The 23,756-nt window shown below is 39.7% G+C and overlaps 1 protein-coding gene across 1 annotated transcript; it reads right to left on the bottom strand.

Moving 5' to 3' along the window:
- Positions 1-2,466: 2,466 nt before the first annotated feature.
- LOC147323631 (uncharacterized) lies at positions 2,467-14,412 on the bottom strand. Its single transcript, XM_086304804.1, has 8 exons — positions 14,347-14,412; positions 12,373-12,421; positions 11,874-11,917; positions 10,826-10,969; positions 9,131-9,244; positions 5,843-7,868; positions 5,006-5,281; positions 2,467-3,148 (listed from the first exon to the last, which is right to left on the bottom strand). Exons 1-8 carry the CDS (start codon positions 14,410-14,412, stop codon positions 2,922-2,924), a joined length of 2,946 nt encoding a protein of 981 aa, XP_086160930.1. The 3' UTR covers positions 2,467-2,921.
- Between the last annotated feature and the right edge of the window lie 9,344 nt (positions 14,413-23,756).

The following is a 23,756-nucleotide window of genomic DNA, read 5'->3' as shown; positions in this document are numbered from 1 at the left end:
GTGTCGCTGCAACAACCTCACAATTGTGCAAGCAGAGACTGAACGTTCACAGCCACCTCTGTGGAGAGGTGCATTAGCATCGAAGCGTTTGCTCATAGGGTGTCATCTAACTATTGGGGTTTTCCCTGTTTTCTCTGTATTACTGTACTACTATTGTATAAATACAATTGAATTAAATTGGTTTTTGCAACCATAATACATGGTGTAATGTACTTTTTAGAAAGAAGAGGCTTTCCCCTGGCCGTCTTTCCAAACAAATCATACTTCTTCAGGGTTTTTCTAATTGTAACTTCATCGAATCCTGATGGGGTAACACTTGTCGAACAGGAGACTGTTGGAATGTAACTTATGACAGAAACAGAGATAAGCATTACTTACTGTTTCATGTTTGAGCCAAACAGCAGCCCCATGGAGTGAAAAATGAAGCCAGAGCAGATGGCCTTTTGAGCCTGCTACAAAAGTGACTCTTTCTACATAAACTATGAAATACCCAAGTTTACAGTAGAAACAACTAGTTTACAGCCTGATGCAACAATGGTTTTAGTGACACAGTGTTGTGTTGAAAAACTGGAGAAAGAAACCAAATTTACTCTCTAAACTTTCAATTAAATTAAATGCAGGTTTACTTGCATAACACAAAATCAGAAAAACTGTTTCCTCAAAATGCTCTGTACTATAAGGTAAAGATCCTACAATAATGCAAAGAAAGCAGAGAAAACCTCAACAATCTTATGACATCGTATGAGGAAGTACTTTGGCAGCAGTGGGAAGGAAAAACTCCCTTTTAACAGGAAGAAACCTGTCACAAAACAACTGTGTGCAGGCAAGTAGTGATGTGTCCTGTGTGTCGAAGCGTCGAATCGTGTGTCGGGTAATCTCGGGGGCGTTTTTGTGAAGCGCGTATCGAGGCTTGCCTTGATTACGTATGCAGTGATGTTCGAGGCCTCGCGGGCAGTCCGTACCACGTGACTGATTCAGGGACTGGTTCACCAGTTCGCGCCAGATTCGAAATAAAATGGGCAGAAAAACAGCTGATTCCCCATCACACTATGTTGTGGAATTGGATTACGTACGTGCTACATAGTTACTTGAGCATTTCTTCTTCGATGGAACCAGCAAGGAAGAGAGGTTTTTTTTTAAATTTTGTCTCTCCTAATAAAGTATGCACACTGTAATAAATATCACAAATGATAAACACCATAATATACATAAACAACACTACACATCCTATAATCTGATTTCTGTCTTTTAGTTTATTAAAAAGTGAAGCACCAAACACTAGTTTGTGTCATTATCCAGATGTACATAAGCATGATTACACAGGTACTAGGAGCGGGTTTTGATTATCGATTAAAATCGATTCTAGCTTGGATAACGTGATATCGATTCATTAAAATCCTGAATCGATTTTTAATATAAATATTACTACATTTCAACCACCACCAAACAGCTAAAACAGTAAATGAGAGCAGGTACACCGATTCTGCACAAAGACGTAAACACAAGGCGCGGACCGCTGACGGATCAGAATCAGTGAGATGTCGCCTTTCTCACCAGACAGCACGGACACGGTCGGGGCTGAAAGCCGACAGTTCACTGATTCTGATCCGTCGGCGGGTCCGTGCTTCGTGTTTACGCCTTTTTTGCGCTGATTCTGAAGCTGCAGGTTTTATTTCTCTTCAAACAATATTGACCGAACCAGCAGAAAAAGAAGATCCAAACTACGCTTCACATAAACATCGTCATGAATTTCCTCTTACTTTTGCTGTTTTGCTTTCACCAGGATAAAATCACACTTCATGCACAGCTTTCTCTCTCTCTCTCTCACACACACACACACACACACACACACACACACACACACATACACGTTTTTCCAGTCACGTGGGGACTTCCATCTAGGAGGTTACGCGTGGGGACACAACATTTCTAAACGTAATAGAGGTATTATTAAGGCATAATTTGAACTCTTAATTTTTTTAGGGATCAAACATCTATTTTGGTACCGCAATTTGTTAAATTTAAAAAATCCAATTTTTGTCAGGTTTTTCTACCTGGTGGGGACACAGCTTTTATGTCTTTTCACAAACCACCACCAGGTGACACTGTTGCACGTTTACAGTTAGAGGGTGTATATATAGGAATTTACAACCCAGAGTAATCAAAGCTGGTATAATGAAAAAGCTTTCAAGTGCTGGTTGGATTTCAGAGAATGGTTTCTGCTACAATTTTCATTTATTGAGTTTTATATTGTTTTTGTTATTTTGTCATTACCCCTTGTATTTGTTCACTGGACAATTTGTGCACTGGCCTCTGCTTTCAATAAAAAAAATGTTTCAACTAAAGAGCATAGCTTTCCAACTTTTCTTTTATATATACACAGTATAAAAAAAGAACTCTCCCTGCTCAAAGTTAACCTGAACAGCAAAGAAAACAATCTTTTCAATACTAATGTATCATTGCTGTCATGGCTGTGTGTAGACGGGCAGGAAATGGTGGACCCAAAATGCAGACTCACGGAGACGAAAGTGAGCTGAAAAAGCAGCTTTATTGCTGAACACAAACTAACTTAAACTGAGAATACAAACTGAGGAAACACGGGCGGAAACACAGCAAGGTGAGGGTACGATGCGACACGGAACTGAGGGAGACGCCGACATAAATACACAGGGGAATAACAAGGAGCGTCAGAACACACGAGGAACACAGCTGATACAAATCACAAAGACGAGGGCAAAGCAAAACACATCCACATGAGGCACAGAACTTCAAAGTAAATAATAACAAAGAACACTGGGTCCCCAACCCAGCACTGTAACAATTGCCTGGTAGAAATGAGCAATCTTTTTTTTTCTCTAAACATGAGAAAATTTTAACAGTAACTGAAGCTGTTTATATTCCATTTGTTTGACATGAGCTTCTTACCTTCTTTTCACTGACTCTCGCTTTAAAGCATCAATTCGGTTTTTCACGTAAAACTTAACTCCCTCCCAACGTCTCTCTTTCAATGCTAATGGTGAACTCTCAATACAATTGAGACACTCTGCCTTCCCAGGAACCTTTCCAGAGCTGATGTACTCCATTAGAGTCTTCTCCACAGCCTTTATTTCTGCTTCAGTCCACTTCCTTCTTGTGGTTTGTGATGCCCCTGAATAAAGTAGACAGTAACTGTGTTATTCAAAAAGAAGAACAAGTTGGTGTGTAATCACATGACTCCCCTTATGACCAGATGTGATATTTGGAGTATGTCGACAAGTATATCAAAAGCTATAGGTACATTTGGACTATACTTTGTACTTGTTGGTATTCCTCAAGTATAAGTACCGTATTTTCACGACCATAAGACGCACCGTACTAAAAGGCGCAGTCTCAGTTATGTGTGCCATTATTGTATTTAACACACACATAAGGCGCACCTGATTATAGGGCGCATACAAGTATGCGTGTTTAAAAATAAAGCGGGAGCAAAACTGAGTTTGGTACTCACATTTTAATTACTTACTAGTTTACTTAAAGAACACGACTGGCAGATTAACTATGAACATAGTTGCTGTAAATGAAGCACTCTGGGTGTTGTGACTGTGTGAAAACACACTAAAACACTAAAGATAAAACACAACATCTTCTATTACTAATGGGACAAGGGCTGGTCATCCAGTTCTACACTGCAATAATGTGTTCTGTTCTGACATCACCGGTGTGAATCAGCCACAAAAGTGAACTAAACAAGGTTACAAAGAACAGTCAGGACTGCAGAGAGAATCACAGGACCTATATCTTCAGAGTTCGGAAATAGCATTACAGACCCATCACAATGTGGACACAATCTGTTGCAACCTCTACCTTCTTTTAGATGTTACAGGAGACTATATACCAAAACATTGAGACAAGTGTTATTATTTTGATGAAAACCAACTTAAATCGGTTACACAGTGTCAGTAACACCAAAACATCCACTTAGAGATTTACCTACAATTTGAAATGTACTGTTTTTAACTTCTCCTGCGTGTTTATCTAATTAATATTTTCTTAGTATTTATGTATGTATTATTACCATTATGTATTTATTTATGTATACATGTCTTTTATCAATTAAAAGTACTGACTGTTGGTTGAGGTGTATATTTTAATCTATAATGCATTCAACAGAAAGAGTACTGTGTGGGGGAGCTGAACTCTGCCTTTAGCCAAAAAGAACACGAGAGAGGCTGCTGCACAAACACCACAACTGTATTTTCAGATATACTGAAAATACTCGCTCACTGCTCTTTTGAAGTGCTAATCAAGTTCAACTTAAATTGTAATAAACTATGGCCTTAAACTTTCCAGGCTACACAAGACTCACAGTTTGTGTGGCAGACAATCTCAGTGTTATAGGTCTGGTTACTCTTGCAGTCTTACTATACTTTAAAGATTTCCCTGACAGGACATGTTAGCTAAGCTAATAGACTCCAGCAGTAAACTACCAATAAACCTAGCAGGCTCTCTAATCACCTGTGACCTGCCGAATGCTAATTGCCTAATGTCAAACCTGCTATAAGCCGCTGTCTATGTTACTGGATAAAATAGCAGCAGCTTTTCCAGTAGGATGCAGACCGTCCGCTTTCAGCAGGTCAGGGCGGCCCCAGAAAAAAGCCCAGTTATCCACAAACTGAAATCCCAGCTTCCTTCAATTCCTGGCCAGCCAGCGGTTCAGTGACATAATTCTGCTATACATCTCATTATCTACATAAGGGACCAGAGATATTAAAGTTCTTTGGATATCTAAAGTAGAACTCACATTTTTTTAACTACTTACATTTTTTAAAGGAGGTGATAAAAGCTTCACCTCTGACATTACCTCCACAGCTGCATTTGTGACAGAGACTGACAAGTTATAGCGTGAATCCATGATATGACTGCAACCTACATCTGGTATCTTTTTCTTGTTCTTAACCTGTAATAGCCCTTATGTTAATGGTAATACTTTAGCAACAGCAGAGTAATCCCCAAGTTAGCAACATACCTGAAGATTTTGTCGATAAGAGTGACGCAGCAGGTGACGCAGCAGGTGACGCAGCAGGTGACGCAGCAGGTGACGCAGCTGGTGACGCAGCTGGTGACGCAGCTGATGACGCAGCAGATGACGCAGCAGATGACGCAGCAGATGACGCAGCAGATGACGCAGCAGATGACGCAGCAGATGACGCAGCAGATGACGCAGCAGATGACGCAGCATCTGTCACACTCGTGTTATCCTCATCTTCACTGTTTGATGCATCACTGTCAACAGCTACATTCTCTGGGAAACACAGCAACCATTTGGGAAAAAAAACATTAAGACTGCTCCTAAGCAATGTTACAAAGTATCACACAATAGGAGGATAGCAGTAGTTAAAGCTCTGTATACATGTATACGTATTTGTCTGAAGGTCGTCAGTCATCCAGATAACGTTTTCTAGAAACTGCATCAATTGGACTTCTTCTTAGGTTAAAGTGTTTTATTACTCTGCCAGAGAGTTTCTTCAGTCTGCATAAAGTTGGTAGAACACAAATGTATCCACCAGGTGGGTTTCATTTCACACGTGACCTGAAAAGGCTTTTTACAAATGAGCCCTTTTCAGTCTCCTATTTGAGGCCTCCTACCAATTTTCCTCAGAAAGAAGCTCCTTTCATGAGTAATAAAACATTTGTAGACAGTGTGGAAGAACAGAACTTATCATCCACCGTGCTTACGGACGCACAGTCTTAGCTACTCTACACCAATGGGAGCTCTCATCCCTCATGCGCCATCTGCATAATACTGCATGATTTTTGAAATACTTCCGATTTTAAATACACAATTTATTAACACATTTCTTACCTTGTGGATCAATGTTTATTTCGTCAAGATTTCTTCCTTTGAAATCTGACAGCTGTCCTCGTTCCATGGCCATAAGGACTTTGCTTATCTTGGCCAGCTGTAACGTCCCTTCAGGCAGTCTGTAATATTCGCGATGCACTCGAATATCATGGCCAAGGAAGTCTGCCAGATTATCCATTTCATTGTCTTTTAAGTTAAGGATCTTGGACATGGTGGCCATGTGCTTCCTTAATTTAGTAGAGGACAATGCTTCTGGTTGTTTTGCTCCACAGCTCTGCGCGATCTGTCGAACAACATCTGACCCTCTGATGTGAGTAAGTGCTTTCGTTCTCGCAAACATGAAAGGATTTTCATCTAATACTTCACAATTTCGGCGAGTGTCAACGAGCAAATCCATTGATGTCATCATATCAGGTGTGAGGAGTATGGGGACTTTTCTTCCACGTTTGCCTTTTATCTCTATTCGTTGGAAGTGCCTACAAAGCTTCTTTTCCAGGTCAGTTAAAGCCAATTCAACATCTGGATGAGTCAATGAAGTGTCTCTCAATGTGAAAGCATTAAGAGTCATTTTGGAAACTTCTCCTTCTCTTCTACGGTTGAAGATAATCACTTCACACAATGTGATTTTTGCAAGTTCTGCCCAGTGCTTCTTATTTGGTTCTTCTTTGAGCTTCGTATGACACTCCGTCCGTTGTATGTTGAGATACTGGTGCATCTTCTTCACATCTTCAGTAAAGGGAAGAAGTTGTGGAGTATTCCATTTTGCCTCAGTCAGATTTCGGAGAGCCTTAGATGATATGCACTCACTCCATTTAGTGTCACAGATTTGCTTGAACACCTTTACATTGCGAATAGTATTCTCATCACCAGCGATCATTGCTTCACATTCTAGAACATCTGCTATTTTCTTGAGATTGTGGCCTAACTTCAGTGCCAAAGATGGTGTTTTGTATGTGTTTGTTTCCTCATTCAAGCCAGCAACATTTTTCACTGCTGCAATAACATGAGGGAAATTACCTGGTACAAAGAAATCAGACACCATTTTCAACTTGCCATTTTTCTGTCCTTGGAGCACCAGTCGCCCTGTCTCACGCATCTTCTGTCTGATATAGTCGTGTTTAGTGACATCATGTCCATGCTTATTGAAAAGATGCTCCCCAAATTTCAGTATGCAACTCTCTTTGCGGACAACATTTGTTATCTCATCATCATGCATGACTTGTACCAATTTCCAAAATTGTGCATTGACACTGTCTGGGACTGGCTCTGCATATTTACACGTAGCCTGGACTCTAGATGTTCCTGGCCTTAAACCTTTGACCTTCCTGCTGAGATGACATCTCTGCATGTGCCTCCATAGTGACCTTCTCTTGAAGTAACCCTGACAATTAATACAGTGCAAGTAATCACTGGGTTTCACAGGTACACTGGATTGTTGACGAGGTATCACCATTCCTTGTCCTTTTTTAATCACCTCATTATTGTGGGCACGGTTTCCTTGATTTCTTAATAAACTCAACTGTATTTTCCGCTCTTTAGACCCTACTGGGAAAGCCATTGCTTTTGCCACTTCTGGTTTATCTTTGTGTTTTGATTGCAAATGGCGTGCCATCTTGCTGAAAGGTTTACAGCAAAACTTGCAGTAGAACTTTTTGTTGTACAATCTGCCACCATGTTTCTTCTTCTTCAGTGTCATAACCGTCACATCAGAACAATCAGGTGAAGAGGACTCTCTGGTGTCATCAAATGAAGCAGATGTGTTTCTGTCTTCTGAATCAAGTGAAGAGGATTCTTTAGCATTTGAATTTGAGGAATTGCATTGAGTTCGGGTACACCTTCTCTTCAGTTGTCGGACATCTTCCTGAGAGTTACCTGAAGTAGTTTTCCGTGCTTTTTTCTTCTTTCTTTTGTGTTGTATGAGACTTTCTGCAGAACTGTCACTTTCTTCAGCAGTTTGAGGAACATATTCTTCCTCACTGATGTCCGTACTTGATATAGGTGGGCATCCAAGCATTTGTCTGGTAAGCTAAAAAAAGAAAGAAAGAAAGAAAATAGTTACATTTCAAGACCAGAGGTAGTACATTAGTCGTTGTAACAGCTGTACTGGTATTGACAGTTGTATTAATACCATTTACGGTACCACACATGTCACCACTTAATTTGAACTAGTCATATTAAGTAATCTTTCCTCTGCTGCATCACATTTACCAAACAACCCTGGGTGGCTTTGTCTGGATATGCTGTCATTACCCAAAGACTGTCAATACAGCTGCGATGTCAACTCATTAACAGTCACTTAGGTTAGTTTTAAACATCTGGGACAATGTGATCTCTAAGCTAACACTGTTTCTAGGAAATTGCTGAACTTCGTTTTCTTTTTGTATATATATACACTAATGTTTATAGAAATTGATTTTCTTTATTTAAATATATGATATAATTTTTACCTGGATCAATTACCTTTGAAGAACATCTTTTATGTTTGTAAGGTAGAATAGTATCTACTCAAGTATCAACTGTGTTCCAGGTAAACTGAAGATTTTAGTAGTGCATTGAATTTCAGGATTGTCAGGGGATGAGACTGACAAATGCTTAATTAGTAGGCGACAAAAGCATGACAGTCATTTGTTGAGCTCCTTTTATCAAATTCAAAGAAATAAATTTTACTCATAGCGCATAAATAAAATGGGCATTTTGGAACCACCTTACAAGAAATAATGATCCAAATGATCCTATCACAATGAAGAATCCCGTTGCCTCACTACACAAAAGAGACTTAAAATGTGTCACAGATAAAATATACGTAGGCTTAAAAATAACAGGTATCACCTTTTATGAGAACATACAGAATATAAAGTTGATCACAAAAGTCATTACGTACTTTAAGCTATTCCTTAAAATCTTTTATTGCTAACTAAATGCAATCATACATTACTACCTATGCAAATGCAATGCTAATTGAATTTAAGCAACTGTTATTACTGTAACACCTTGAAAACCTTTGTGAACTTGAAGCACTAAAACCTCTGAACTTCAGACACTAGAAAAGACATTAAACATCAGTGTCCCTGACAATATTGATAAATGAGAAACCCCTTGTCTCAAGCTTACAGTCGTTCTATCAAGGCGTGCTCGTAATCCAAGGTGACATGATTGTACAGGAGGTAGTTATTGTAATTATATTTTTTCACAAGACTTAGTTTTAAATTTGACTGTTACCGTCTATTCACTTTGTGCTCTGTGCACAAAAATCTGAGATCTGTAGTGGAGTTGTACGAATAAACTTACAATAACACTGTCTGTCCTTCTGAGCTCAGGTACACTTGTATCCACGTCAGAATCAGCTGAAGTGGGTTTAATGATAATGGAACTGTCGCTGTCACTGGACAACTGCTGTTCCATCTGAAAAGTAAACAGAAAAAGATACAAATAACAATTACAGATTACAGGTTGTGTAAAGCGCTTTGGGGTCCTTAGGGACTAGTAAAGCGCTATACAAATACAGGCCATTTACCATAAATATAAATTACAGAATAATTATTGCTACAACACAGATTTGTAATTATGTGTGTTTATGCATTTTGGCAGCAGTTGCTCTAGCAATATCACAATTGTTGTCAATTTCAGATAAGATGGGTCACAGTTTTGATTTGGCCAGCAAAATATAAACTCTAAACAAGGGTTTGTTTGTTTTTGTCATTGTGAAAGGCTCACACTTTCTGGCAGGGTGGAAAGACCTTTCTGAGTATTACACTGTTTAGCATGTTGAGTTATCATAATACTGCTTTCTCATTGTGCTTCTGCACTGTACATAAAGCACCATTATTAACTGCAGATTTTATTATCAGCAGTCTGACAAGCTGTCACCACAATACACTGCTATGATCACCTTTCTCAACCTAAGCAAGTGAAGCAATAAAATCATACTATAGCATATGAAAATCATCTTCTGTATGACTCAGTGTAGCACATCTAAGCTATACTACTGCAAGATGTAATATACCTAAATCAATAAGTACACATATCAGAGAGCTGGCAGTCATGATGGAAAGAAGGAAGGTAGATTAATTGTGTGTGCAGGAGACCAGGTGCAAGGGAAGCAAGGCCAGGAGCAGTGGAGGTGGATTCAAGCAGTTCTACCAGGGTGTTCATAGGAAGAGAAATGGAGTAGGGGTAATCCTGAAGGAAGAGTATGTGAATAGTGTGGTAGAGCTGAAGAGAGAGGCCATGTTGAATGTTGTCAGTGTGTATGTCCCATAGGTTGGAAGTCAGGTAGACAAGAAAGAGGAGTTCTGGATTGAGTGAGATGAAGTGGTAGAGAGTTTTACTAGGAATGAGAGACTGGTGATTGGAGTAGATTTCAATGGACATGTAGTTGAAGAAAACAGAGGTGATGAGGAGTTGTTGGCTAGGTATTGTGTTAAGGATAGAAATGCAGAAGGACAAATGTTGGTGGATTTTGCCAAAAGAATGGAAGTGGCTGTGGTTAACTCATACTTCAAGAAGAGGGAGGAACATATTGTGATGTATGACAGTGAAGATAGGTGCACACAAGTGCGCAGAAGGTGCATAAGAGACTGTAAGGTGGTGTCAGGGGAGAATGTAGGTATATATGGCAGTCTGGGCAGTATGGAAGAGTTACCAGATGACTGGGAAAGTACAGCTGAAGTGGGAGGGCAATGGCCAAGAAAGCGCTTGGGGTATCCTCTAGACAGAGAAAGGATGAAAGGAAAATGTCCAAATGAAGAGGTTAGCAAAGAAAAAGTGTGATAGTCAGAGAGATTAAGGAAGTAGACATGAGCATTGGGAGTACAGCCAAGAGAGAGGTGGCAAAGACGAAGAAAAAGACAGAAAAGGAGATGTGCTAACAAGTCAAGAGAGCGTGTGACAGCAGGATGTTAGGGATAGAGTGAGATGGAGGCAGATGATCCGCTGTGGCGACCCCTTAAAGGAGGATCCAAAAGAAGAAGTAGTACAACTAACCTTCGTATCGAGGCTACGGTGTAGAAACAAGGTCCTCTCCCTCTGGTCGTTTAACCTTTTAATTTGTGCCCTCTCGTAGCGTTGCTCACATACACTATGATGTCTCCTGAGTTTCTCGAGGCGAAGCAAGCCACGACTTTTAACCTGCAAACAAAGAAATAAATCAAAACCCTTGTTTTATTGTTTTTTGCTTTATTAGATAGTAGTGGAGAGACAAAAGACAGAACAAAGAGGGAATGAAAAACAGCAAAAAGCCTAGGTACGAAAAGAAGCCTTACTGCTAAGACAAGGCCTAATCATACCTTGTATTTAATTATAAACAACTGTATTACAATGAATGATTTGTTTTTACGGTGTCCTCAAACATTTTAATGTGGCTGACATTTGGAATTTTTTTTATTAAAATTAAGAAAAAACATAAAAATCAAGGCCACAATTTGATTTGATTCCACTTAGCTCTCACATTACAAGATGTACATATATTGACATAAATAAAATATATGGAAACAATCATCAAAACAAATACTAAGAATATTTATCACATCAGAAATCATGAATATGTATCTGCAGTGCATAAACTAATTTACTACCTTTTATATTGAGGTCCAAACTGGAGGAGTTTGCCTACTTAAAATCCTTCTACCAATTTAACCGTCTGAACACACTGCAGTCTAACATTTACTTTAAGCTGAATGAACTGTACATATTACACATCAAACAATCCCAGAATGTTTATTTTCAACGGCAAAAACATAATGTGTGCATGTGATATTTTCAGCAATCATTCTTAGAGTCATTCTAGCACGATGTACACTGAATGAATAGTGGAAATTTCAATATTAATGGATTATTAATTGCAATATTGGCTTGACAGCTGTATAATGTGTAAGGTGTAGATGAGAACTCAAACAACCCTAAACTGCTCCTTAAATAATAATGTAAAGTGAGTATGTCAGCGTTAACCATGTGCAATGTCTATCACAGCTGTTTAAGTGCACAGCTGGTTTACTGGTCCATTTAAGAACCAAAAGAAGATGGCATATCCTACCTCTTTCTTGTGTGCAGGGTTAAAGGCATCTGTCCCATCAGCAACTGCAAAATTAAAAATGTTGACTTGGTTCAAGATGAACTAACAATAGCAAGTTGAGATTGTCTTTGAGCAATGTGTTTAATTTACAATATATTGAGTTTTGCCTTAAAATAGCCTAAACACTTGAAAGGCTGAATTTATTGGAAAAGAATAGTTGTGGCACAACCTCTACTTACACCAAATAAAATTATTTCTAGCAAAAAACAATGATTATTTCATGTTATTTACCTACAGTGACAGCAGAGTATCTGCTGAAGACACATCTGAATTGTAGCTTTTCATTTCTCTGGTGATTTGCAGTTCTATCTCAATGAGAATTATAACTGCATTTATTTGATATATTCAGGTTTGGAACCAATTGTACAATTTGCAATTTAAAAATGACAGAAGCCAATTTACAGTTTTACCAACAATGAAGAAAAAAAGCAAAATGTAGGGTAACACAGAGCTTTCTTACCTGTGCATTCAGCACTGCCATTGGTAGATGAAAAGCTTGGGCCATCCTCCTATCAGCACAAGTGAAACAGTTAGTCAAACTTTAAGGACCAACATAATCAAATTTCACTGTATTTCAGTGAGCTCCAGTTGTACAATTTGGCAGTATATTGATGTATGTTACTTTGTGACATCATAGCCTGTCATGGTGGTTATCATTACCCACAACATTTCCTAATATTTCCCTGTCTGTGAAATCTTTATGAAAGTACAGTCATTGCCAATATACAGTCAAGTGACAAAGCTACTAACTTAAATTCTGATGTATGATTAAAGCAGTACAATGACAGAAATATTTTCCTACAATTTCTATGGCGATTTATTAGAATTTTGAGGGATGTAACAGATCATCAAAAACTACAGCAATAGCTTTGTCTTCTTTCCCTTACATACAAGGTTGATGTTTTGAACAGGTGGTCCTGTGATATATTACCATTCTTATATGGCTGAGCAGGGATGCTACACCTGGCAGAGGGAGGGACTGCTCTCATTGTCTAAGACAGGGGTGGGCAACTCCAGGCCTCAAGGGCCGGTGTCCCTGCAGGTTTTAGATGTGTCCTTGAACCAACACAGCTGATTTAAATGGCTAAATTAGCTCCTCAACATGTCCTGAAGTTCTCCAGAGGCCTGGCAACAAACTAATCATGTGATTCAGGTGTGTTGACCCAAGGTGAGATCTAAAACCTACAGGACACCGGCCCTAGAGGCCTGGAATTGCCCACCCCTGGTCTACGAGCTGTTGTCAGACACAGTGACCAGAACCAGCTCAATTTTAAAGTGTGTAGTAAATTATAGATGCAGTACAGATGTACATACAGTCGGGTTTTCGTTTTAGCGTGTTCCTAACAATTTACAAACAAGCTTGTTGTGGTTAACGAGCTTGGTGACGTAGGTGAATGCAGACGCAGCATTATCATTATTCTGACAGCATGTCTCCTTAAGAAGCGTTTTATTAAATACCTTTTTAATTTTTTTAACCTTTGTCTTGTGTGCAGTAACATGTCAGGTCCCACAAACTAAAGTCTCAGCTCACCTACGCTCTCTCTGCCTGCTGCCCGCTCTGCGTGCGGGTGCTGAACCCTGCCCTCGGTCACAGACAGAGGACAGAGCATAAATCTCAACTGTATTCTCACATCTGCTAATTTCACTCACTGCTCTTTTCATGTGCTAATTAAATACAAGCTGGTTTGTCGCTCATCACCTGTGCACCGATCACATACTATGAAATAATGCGCGAGGCAGCTCACGTTCCTCCGCTGACCATGACGGTCACGGTTATGCGCCGTTCACGTGATAACCCTCCTACATGGTATCTTTTCACTGCAGCTCTAAGACGAGGTAGAGAAACATTAAATCTACTTTAAATAGTAGTTCCACTAAAACACGATGTATGATGCTGAAGCTTTACAATTTTGAATTAATCCGTGCATATACGCGCATCTGTGCAGAGTGATAAAAAGGGATCGCGGATCAACTACAGCCGTAACACCATTGCAGTTTTAGTATAAATTGAAATATCAAGACAATAAAACAGCATATTTTGATGATTTGGTTTTAACGGTTTACTGTAACGGTGTAGTTTGTGTAATGTAACACTGTGTTGAAGGAAAGTATTTCGTAGCAACTAAGTACCAATAACAGAAATTCATTTTGAAAATACTATAGATGCATTAAAATAAAAATCACCACAGTCCGTAGTATTTTTACAGCCAATTGTTGCACCGTTTTAAACTTATTTTACTTGACAAAAGCATAGGCAGACCAAGATTTAACAGCAACTCAGTTAGCATCGTTGTTAGCTAACATTAGCTAACCATCAAGTCATACCATTAAGTTACAGCTGCACACGACACTTTGTGTGTTAATATAATGTGCAAACGCGACGCAAATTAACCCAAAAGCACAATATTATAATGTGACATAAGTCAAAACTTACCATTCTGGTTAATTCTGCACAGCTAGCTGTACTCCGCATATCGCACGTGCTTGCTGTCGGAAGCATGTCTGTCGTCTGTCAATGCGCCAAAGGAGAGCAGGTGTGGTGATCACAAAAGGAGCGCTTGATTTGGGACGAGGCACACACCAGATTAACTCCGCTCATTCTTACACATAGCGCACCGGACACTGACGGGTCATTGGTGTGTTAAAACAAAGTACAACGTCACTCAGCCATCTATGTGGGGGATGGGCATGGTCAAGGTGGGGACCTCAAATGTCAAGATATGTGTAAATTGCTGAGAACGAAGTAAATGACTCTACACATTACCTGCTAAGTGAGAAATACAATTTCTGAACTGAAATTGGTTTAATATGTATGTTAACAAATAACTGAAATAAAAATGTCAGACTGTAGACGTATGAAATTATTGTTTATGTTTTAAAACAAACTGCAATGTCACTCCGCCATCTTGACGTGCTGCAGTAGTCAGTAGGTGGGTGGGGTATGGGCATGGTCAAAATGGGGACCTCAAATGTCAGGATCTGTGTAATATATTAATGATTGCTGAGAAGAGATGAATCCACACATTACTTGCTTAATTAGAAATGCAATTTCCTAACTGATATTTGTTGAGTTGAAATGTACACAAAATATAAGCAGTAGCAAAATTAATTAAATGCAGGAATGAATAAATAATAGAAACAATACAAAAATGTAAACCAATCAACTACTACCAACCATTGTGATCACTAGACAGGTATTATTGTGAAGGACAGAATTGTGTGGACTCAAAAGTGATGCCAGGCAGGTTTCAATAAATGGTAAACTAAGTTTATTGTAAAAACCAAAAACAATAGTGGATGACACAACAGGTGAATAGAGGATAATGCGAATGTGATTGTAATTGTTTTTAAAGCCTTATATGACAAGGCAACTCCTTACCTCAGTGACCTGCAGCAATTGCAAAAACCAAAGAGATTAATAGAAACTGAGCTGACAGCGTTGTCCCGGGCCCACCCAGATCTGTCGGCTGGCCTGCATATACACATATATATAGTCTTTTTTCCTTCAAAGTTGGGGCCTTTACCAGAGGTCTGTGAGAATCAGGGTCCTATGTGGTATCTTAGGTGTCTTGGATGTTGTTCCTGAAATCTGGAGCAACTAACCCAGTCTGGGGGTCACTGGGTTCTGATTACCACAGGGACCACCGTTGCCTTTTCCCTCCACACTTTTTCCTAGCTCTTCTCATAGCCCTTGGTATTTCTGAAGCTCATTCTGCCTGATGTTGGCATCTCATGAGTTACTTGGTTAAAAAAAAATTAAAATGTACACCCTGCCTGCTAGCATCTTACACCATGGTGTGATGTGCTGGATTATTTTTAGGAGTCCTGGACAAGTCCTTAAAAATCCGAGCTGCTCTGGACCTACATCTCCTGTTGTAGATGTCCTGTAGGGAAGGGAGAGCAGACCTGTAGCAGTGTTCTGCCACACAGATCACTCTCTGAAGGGCTTTTCGTCCTTAACACAGCTGTTCCCATACCAGGATGTAAAGTTCTGTGTGAGGATGCTCTCCACAGCGCCCGAATAGATAGTCCTAAGGATCCCTGGAGAGACTCCAAACTTTCTCAGTTGTCTCAGGCGATACCGGCGCTGCCTAGCCCTTTTGGACTGTGAGCAGTCCATGTCAGTTCTAAGGAGATGTCAACCCCAAGGTACTTGAAGGACAGCACCCTCTCCACGTTGATGGCCAGGGGCTTGTAGTCTCGCCGCTTTCTCCTACTAAAATCCACCACCAGCTCCTTGGTCTTGCAGACGTTCAGTTGGAGGTGGTTTTCTCTGCACCAAGATGCCAGGTTCTTCACCTCGTCCATTAGGCTGTCTAATCGTTGTTGGAGATGAGGCCCAACACCACAGCTTATTCAGCAAACTTCACGATGGCGTTTGAGCCTTGAGTGGCCACACAATCAAGAGGTGTAGAGGGAGTATGTAGTGGCAAGAGTACGCACTCCTGTGGCACTCCTGTGTTGGTAGTGATGCTGTCAGAGACACACTTACCCACCTTCACGACCTGCGATCTACCAGTAAGGAAGTCCAGCACCTATGCACACAAACTGTTGTTAAGTCCAAGATCCCCCAGCTTTGTGAACAGTCTATGGGGCACTATTGTGTCAAATGCTGAACTGTAGTCTACAAGCAGCATTCTCACATAGTTACTCCGTTTCATGTCCACGTGGCTTAGGGTGGTGTGCAGGACGTGGGAGATGGCGTCTTCTGTAGATCTTGTCGGTATGCAAACTGGAGTGGGTCTGTGCTGCTGGGGATGTAGGAGGAGATAATGTTGTTCAACAGCCTCTCAAACACCTTCATAACCACAGAAGTCAGCGCAATCGGCCGGCAGTCGTTAAGGCATGAGGGCTTGTTCTTTGGCATGGGGAGTATAGGTAATCTTTTGAAGCACGTGATGAGGTCACCGTCCTCAGTTGTCAGGCTGTAGTTAGTGCTGGCCACCTAGCAAGGTATGCTTTTGTTTCTTTTTGTATGTGGGATTCTAAGGTAATTGGTTGCTATGTTCCCTTCTGGTCATACAATTCCCTCAATTCTGAACATCTTCCCTCTCTTTATTTACCATTTACCATATTACTACATATCAAGTTTTAGTGACATTGCTATGTTATTAGAACAACAGAACTTAATGGTTTAGATCTGTGTCATTATGTTCATTTACCACTGGCATGTAGCTTGAAGAACATTAGAACTAACCCCAACTAAAAAAAAGAGAAAAGTTTTCTGGCTAAAAATTCATTCATATTACATTTCAAGATGCAGGTATGTACTAAATGCAAGTACGTGGCAGATGAAAGAAAGATGAGGATAAAAACAGGTGATAAAAAAGAGTATTTTATCACATTCAATTTTAATTTGATAATTCAGCACATGACTTAAAGCACACAGAGACACTTTAAGCCACAGCCAAGCTCTGTATTGTATATCTAAATGGGAAGTCATCCAGAAAATCTTGCATATCCTTTAAACAGGCTACAATCTGGATGATTTGGTGTTAAAGAGACTGTTAACAGTAAGAACTCAGAACATATTAAATCCACAATGCTGGATTAGATTTAGATTCAGATCAGGATAGGAAAATTTAATACTGGCCATAGAGTGACAGTTGTCAGAAATCACAGTATATCAATTCATGTTGCTAATCATCCTTTGGCTACCCTGAGGTACCCTTGAGTATGGTACCATCCCCCACATACTGCTCCCCGGGCGCTGGATTGGTGGCTGCTCACTGCTTCACTGAGTGAATGGGTTAAATGCAGAGACTAATTTCCTACAGGATCAATAAACCATATCATATTATTATTATTATTATTATTATTATTATTATTAGTAGTAGTAGTAGTAGTAGCTAGAGAGAGGTCAGAGAGTACATTATGACACCTCATTGCGATGAACTAATCACAGGGAAAAACTGAATTAAAAAGATAACCCCAATTAATCATCTTTCATGGTGCCCTTTAATCTTATGTAAAAAGCCCATTACCCCTTTTCCACAAAGCCAGTTCACGTATCGATTCATGCTAAACTTGGAACTTAGTTTTGTTTGCATTTACACTGCTAGAGAATCAGCTTTTAGCCAGGACAGCTGGTTCCAGGCTGGCACCAACTATTTGCTGTGTACAACTCATAACCCATTCAGCGAATTTTTAAGGCAAGGTGTGTTTTAAGATATTTGAATAAAACTCAATAGATGACCACAGAAAATGGGGAGTGATGGTGGTGTGGGCTTCATTCCCTGGGGGCTTTGAACTTCCAACAGAAGATGGCACATGTGCAGGGTCCGGAGAGAACAAAGATGTGAGTAAAATGGTAAAATGGTAAATGGCCTGCATTTGTATAGCGCTTTTCTAGTCCCTAAGGACCCCAAAGCGCTTCACACTATATTCAGTCATTCACCCATTCACACACACATCCACACAGTAGAGGTCCAGAGAGAGTACAGAAGACTCAACAGATGAGTGTATAGGAAAAGGCATTACAGGTGTCCTGATGGAGGTACTAATGTTGTATTTTACCAGTGTGTGCTTGGCACTAACTGCCATGAGTGGCTTGTGATAGTTTGAGCAAGTGAGTTCACCTAATGATGTGCTTTATTTGACATTAGCCTAGATGCTAATTAGCAGTAGCTAATCACCAATGTTGATCACTAAAGTCGACTGTGGTAGTACACCTAGCGGGAGGTGCTACGAGCTCACATGGCTTGTAGCTGTGCAAGAGAGCAAGCTTGGGTGAGCTAGCGGGGAATATCTCCTGCTGCAGTAGCCTTAAAAAAAAGACTATTGTTCGTTCTCCTGCCAGGTAAAAATCTTTTTCGTATGTATATTATACTATTCCATGTGTTATCATGTGTTTGCTATGATGTGATGTGTAGTAATGGTTATTTAGGTGCTAATCGCTAATTGGGGATAAGCTAGCAAGCTTGACAATTAGCCATCATGCTAAGCGGACGTTGGTAGCCAAGTTCATATGTCACTGAGGGGCTAAGAGCTCACATGGCTTGTAGCTGTGCCAGAGAACAAGCTTGGGTGAGCTAGCGGGGAATATCTCCTTCTGCAGTATCCTTAAAAAAAGACTATTGTTCGTTCTCCTGCCAGACGCCTCACTGCTGTGCTGCCTTACTGCTGTGCTGCCTTACTACTGTGCTGTCTCGCTGGTGCCATTAAAGGACCGGCGGCTGCCATCCATTCATCCATCCGGACCTCGATTATTTGGACTGAAGTACTCACACACACGCCCGCATTCAGTGCCATACACTCTCTTTATTTTGCTGGCCAGCTAACACCATTGGTTTTTTTTTTCTTTTTGCATTCACAAAGACTATCCAAAGACATTTTGGTTATTGTCAAATAGACACTCTCTGATCATGGACTGAGGAGGTTGTGGTGTTACAACCCCAGGACTGAGGAAAAAGACCCATTACACACATGAGCAGCGCATTGATAGTGTTTGAATGCGACTGTATGCTTACATGCTTCTTGCAAGCAAGATGTGTACAGAATAACTGTAGTGGTAGTGTAGCTTAACATTGGCAGTGAGATGAAGGTTTATGCAGACATTTGTGGTTAGGTGGTGCATGATAATGTCTCCTGGCAAGAGTATGTAGGCAGTTCCTAGAGGATGAAGGAATTGATACTACTGACTGGCATCCACGCTCGCCTGACCTAAATCCAATAGAAAACCTCTGGGACATCATGTTTTGCTCCCCAAAAATTTCAGGAGTTCAGTGAAACTCTGGTCAGGATCTGGGAGGAGACAATCCTTGACGCCACGTGTCATGTCATAAGGATCATGCCCCAAAGTTATCAGGCATGCATACAAACATGTGGGGGCCATACAAACTACTGAGTACCATTTTGAGTTGCTGCAATGACCAATTTCAGCAAATTGATCTAGCCTGCTGCATCAGCGTTTCAGTTTAATTTCTTGGTGACTCTGAATTAGGTTGATTATTTTAATTACCATCAACTGATGTAGAATCCTTTTGTTCCTAACTCATTACCCGTTCCATATCAGTATGGATATCCAGCATGATGTTTATTTCCAAATGAGATCTGATGTTTTCAAAGAGTTCCTCTAATTAATTTATGAGCAGTGTATCAAATACCCCAATACCTTCATCTGCATACTGTATGTATTTTACTGCTACTTCCGTATTTTACTTTATTTTTATTGTTAATGTTTTTTAATGCCCTATTTAACATCGTTACTTTATTTCCTCTTTCAAAAATTGTGTTTTAAGTTTCACTGCAACAATATAATTATTCACTGAGTTACTTACCATAATTAATTTGACTTGAAAATATTTAAAATACTGTACATTATTTCTGTTCATATATAAGTGAACTGCAAATATATTTTAATATTAAAATTTACATTAATTAATAACAGAGCATGTTTGCAATTACTTTATTTATACATATTTATATAATAATGTCTATCTTTGCTAAAAAAAGGAACACTTTTTACAATACATTTTCAAAGCGTAATACTGGTCTTGTTCAATAGGGGGCGCCATAGAGCGAACAAATGACTACACACAGTTCCAGAACACCCAACCTAATGGGGACTGCAATACCGCTGTGTGACCATTAGGGTCACATGAATTCACACACACACACATTTTGTCTGGAAATTGACCACATGGGGACCTACTTAGAAAACTTCACCAGCCATCTTTAAATACTGTTTTAGAGCTATTGGTGGGCCTGTGCCCGTGGGGACCTCACTTGAGGTCCCCACGGTAAAATGAGTCCCCACGGGTCAGTGTGTAGTTAGGGTCAAGTCCCCACCAGGTATGAATAACGAGAACACACACACACACACACACACACACACACAGTATACTTCAAGAACAGTTTCCCGTCTAAAAATCTGTTTTCTGCATTATTCGCTTGTTTGTTACGCATAAGACCTCCGTTGTTTGTCAGCCGCTGTTCTTTCCCATTTAAATACTTCCGAAAAGAAAACCTAATTTCTGCCGTTCAATAGGCTACTAAAATAATTTAAACTTTTTAACATTATGCAAAATTGCAAAACGCTAAGGTGTGTCTCTAATAAAACCTCTATTTGCTCTGCTTCAATTCAGCAGCATCAGGTAATGTTCATTTGTTGATTGATGGTTTTCTTTCGGTTTTGATCTACTGCTGAATATTTTTATAAAATCGTTTTTCTGTTTTAGCCTCAGCTATGTTGACACAAAGGCATCTGCTGTGATGCTTACACATTAGATAAAGTCTCGAAAGTGTCAGCTTTCTTTTTATAGTTATACAAATATGCAAATGTACAGATCTATGATCTGAATTATACTATTGACTGACTGAGGCTGACAGTTACACAATCATACCAAAACGCTGTCCTGATACTTTCCACTTTCTCTTTTGTATCACACATACTGAGACAATATTCGGGATAAATAACCAAGAAAACAATTTATTTATTCAGTTTAGAGGTTTACACATCATTATAATCACAGAGCCCGCTTCACTTGAATTGTCCACTTGATGGCGCAGTAGAGCAAATGAATCATCACAATGCTTCGAACCATGAGTCGACCAATTGGGTGGAAAGCTTCAGTTCATCATGAGGCTTCATCTCACCATCACTACAGGCAAGAGAAGAACCCAAACGCAAAACTCATCAAGACAAACGTGAACTCAAAAACACTGCTTTATTGCAGGGGTGGAAGGGAAACAAAGAACAAAACTAAACTGGGAACGCTAATAATAAATCATACATGAAACCACAGGGGTGATCACACAGCTATGAGGGACACTACAACCCTGACAAAGAGAAACACAGGGCTTAAATACACAGAGGGATAACGAGGGAAATGAGACACAGAAGGAGAGCACAGCTGGGAGTAATTAGGCTGGACGAGACAAGGGAAGCAAAACTAGAAACACTGACATGAGACACAGACCTTCAAAGTAAAACAGGAAACACACTGACTGAACTCCAGATATGTAAACTTAACAGACTGGGGAGACAGAACATAGGGACCTGAAACATGGGATAGAAAGACATCACGTAAGCACAACATGGAACACAGGAAGCCATATAACAAAACCTAAGAATTATAACCACAATAACCATAAACAAACCTAGCGTAATAATAACTATAAAGATCAAAACAGCACAACCCACATGAACATAATGAACTCACAGGGGAAAAGTAAAACTAAACACATTTAACCTAGGAACACAGGACCTCTTCAAAATAAAACAGGAAACAAAATGAAACGCAGACATGACTACACGAACTTGACAACAAAAGACATGCAGACATGAAACACATAAAGGACAAGAGAGACTTAACACAGGGCTTGACAGCACAAAGGGGAATCTAATAAACAAATGAACTTAGATAACCTAATGAACTTAAACATAAACATCAAAATAAACAAAATCTCAAAACGCTGGGTCAAAAGACCCAGGATCGTGACAAAACCTCCAGCAGAACCAGGCTCAAGGAGGGGTGGCCATCTACCACAACTGGTTGGGGATGAAGACAGAACAAGGACATGCTGCGGAAGACAATTAGAGATTAATAACAACTAGTAAGTAAATGCAGAGTGGTGTATAAAAACATAGTGAGTGAAAAAGGTTGCTGTTTCTACTTTAATCCTATAACACACAAAAACACCACTGGAGATGCAACTTTGATTTGTAGAAAAATTGTTTAAGTAAATAAACTGCAAACTAGCATAGACAAAGTAGACAACTGAGTTAAGTTTGGTAATAGTCATAATGACAACACTAAAGGTTTGCAGAATTTATCATTACTATCAAAGAACACCTTAATGTGTGTTTGCTTTTGTTTTTAATGTGCAGTTTAAAGTCCAAATGGTAAAGTGGTGACGCCAGCATGGCTGATTCAATGGACAATAAAAGAGGAACAGTCCACTAACCCCAGATCCACCCTGTGCTGAATGAAATTACTAGCTGGCCTCTTTTCTCATAATATGTTTACAACACGATATCAGGTGGCTGAGAATGAACATGATTGGTTTTAACAAATGAGCTGTGAGGTGAAGGAGGACTGAAGTATGACAGGCGGGAGAGATTGAACGTCAGAAATATGAAATCAGTGAGGTCAGTGAGTGCGTATTTGATAGATGAAGTTTGAAGATAGATGCTCCCCTTTGATAATGACTGATTTACTGCCCTGTCCAGTTTACATTAGACTAGATGCAGGCAGGATTTAATCTCAAATGTCCTTTACACTAATCTGCCAGGCTGTTCTCCTGTAGCAAACATCTATGACATGCCTGCCTGCACCGGTAAAGGGAACCCTCTCCTTTTGCTCGTCTGAGGTTTCTTTCATCTTGTTACCGTTAAATCATTTTTTGAAGTATTTTTTCTCTTTGAGTCTACAACAAAACATTTAGAGATTTTTGGGATGCTATAAACTATATGAATAATATTGATGTTTTTGGTTGTGACCAGGCTGTGGATAGCCTTTCAGATACTGTTCATCTGCTAGTTTTTTAGGCCTGCCACATCTTCTTTTGCCTTTCACATATCCAGTCAAAGTGCACACTGCACACCTGATATAACCTCCTGAGACCCAGTAATTCATTTTTGTGCACTGTAGTACACATTTAGTTTTTGCTTGTACCTTTCATACTCTACTTGCCACTCTTCTAAGTCCTGATGTTTCTTAGAGAGGACAACAGTACCTTTAAAATGATATCACATGTGTGGGGGTGTGGCCTTGCCAATTGTCTTTTACCCACCTTTTCAAAATGGCTGGCATGCCCACAAGCATATTTTATGGAAGAAAGAAAGGTAAGCTTGATATTTACATTTAAAATGTTTTTTAAAATCAGATTTTGATTAATTTT

Source organism: Aulonocara sp. 'chitande type north' Nkhata Bay, linkage group LG8 (assembly GCF_057382095.1).
Source record: "Aulonocara sp. 'chitande type north' Nkhata Bay isolate Kocher_YH1m ecotype deep benthic linkage group LG8, A_spYH_male_GT1.1, whole genome shotgun sequence".
Taxonomy (NCBI): domain Eukaryota; kingdom Metazoa; phylum Chordata; class Actinopteri; order Cichliformes; family Cichlidae; genus Aulonocara; species Aulonocara sp. 'chitande type north' Nkhata Bay.
The sequence above is the reverse complement of the archived record's forward strand: the minus strand, read 5'-3'. Positions and strand labels throughout refer to the sequence as shown.

Coding starts and splice junctions, on each gene's coding strand:
- LOC147323631 (XM_086304804.1), bottom strand. CDS start 14,412: ATGCTTCCGACAGCAAGCACGTGCGATATGCGGAGTACAGCTAGCTGT. Junction 11,918..12,372: donor TGGCAGTGCTGAATGCACAG/GTAAGAAAGCTC, acceptor TTAATTTTGCAG/TTGCTGATGGGACAGATGCC. Junction 9,245..10,825: donor ACCGTAGCCTCGATACGAAG/GTTAGTTGTACT, acceptor TTTACTTTTCAG/ATGGAACAGCAGTTGTCCAG.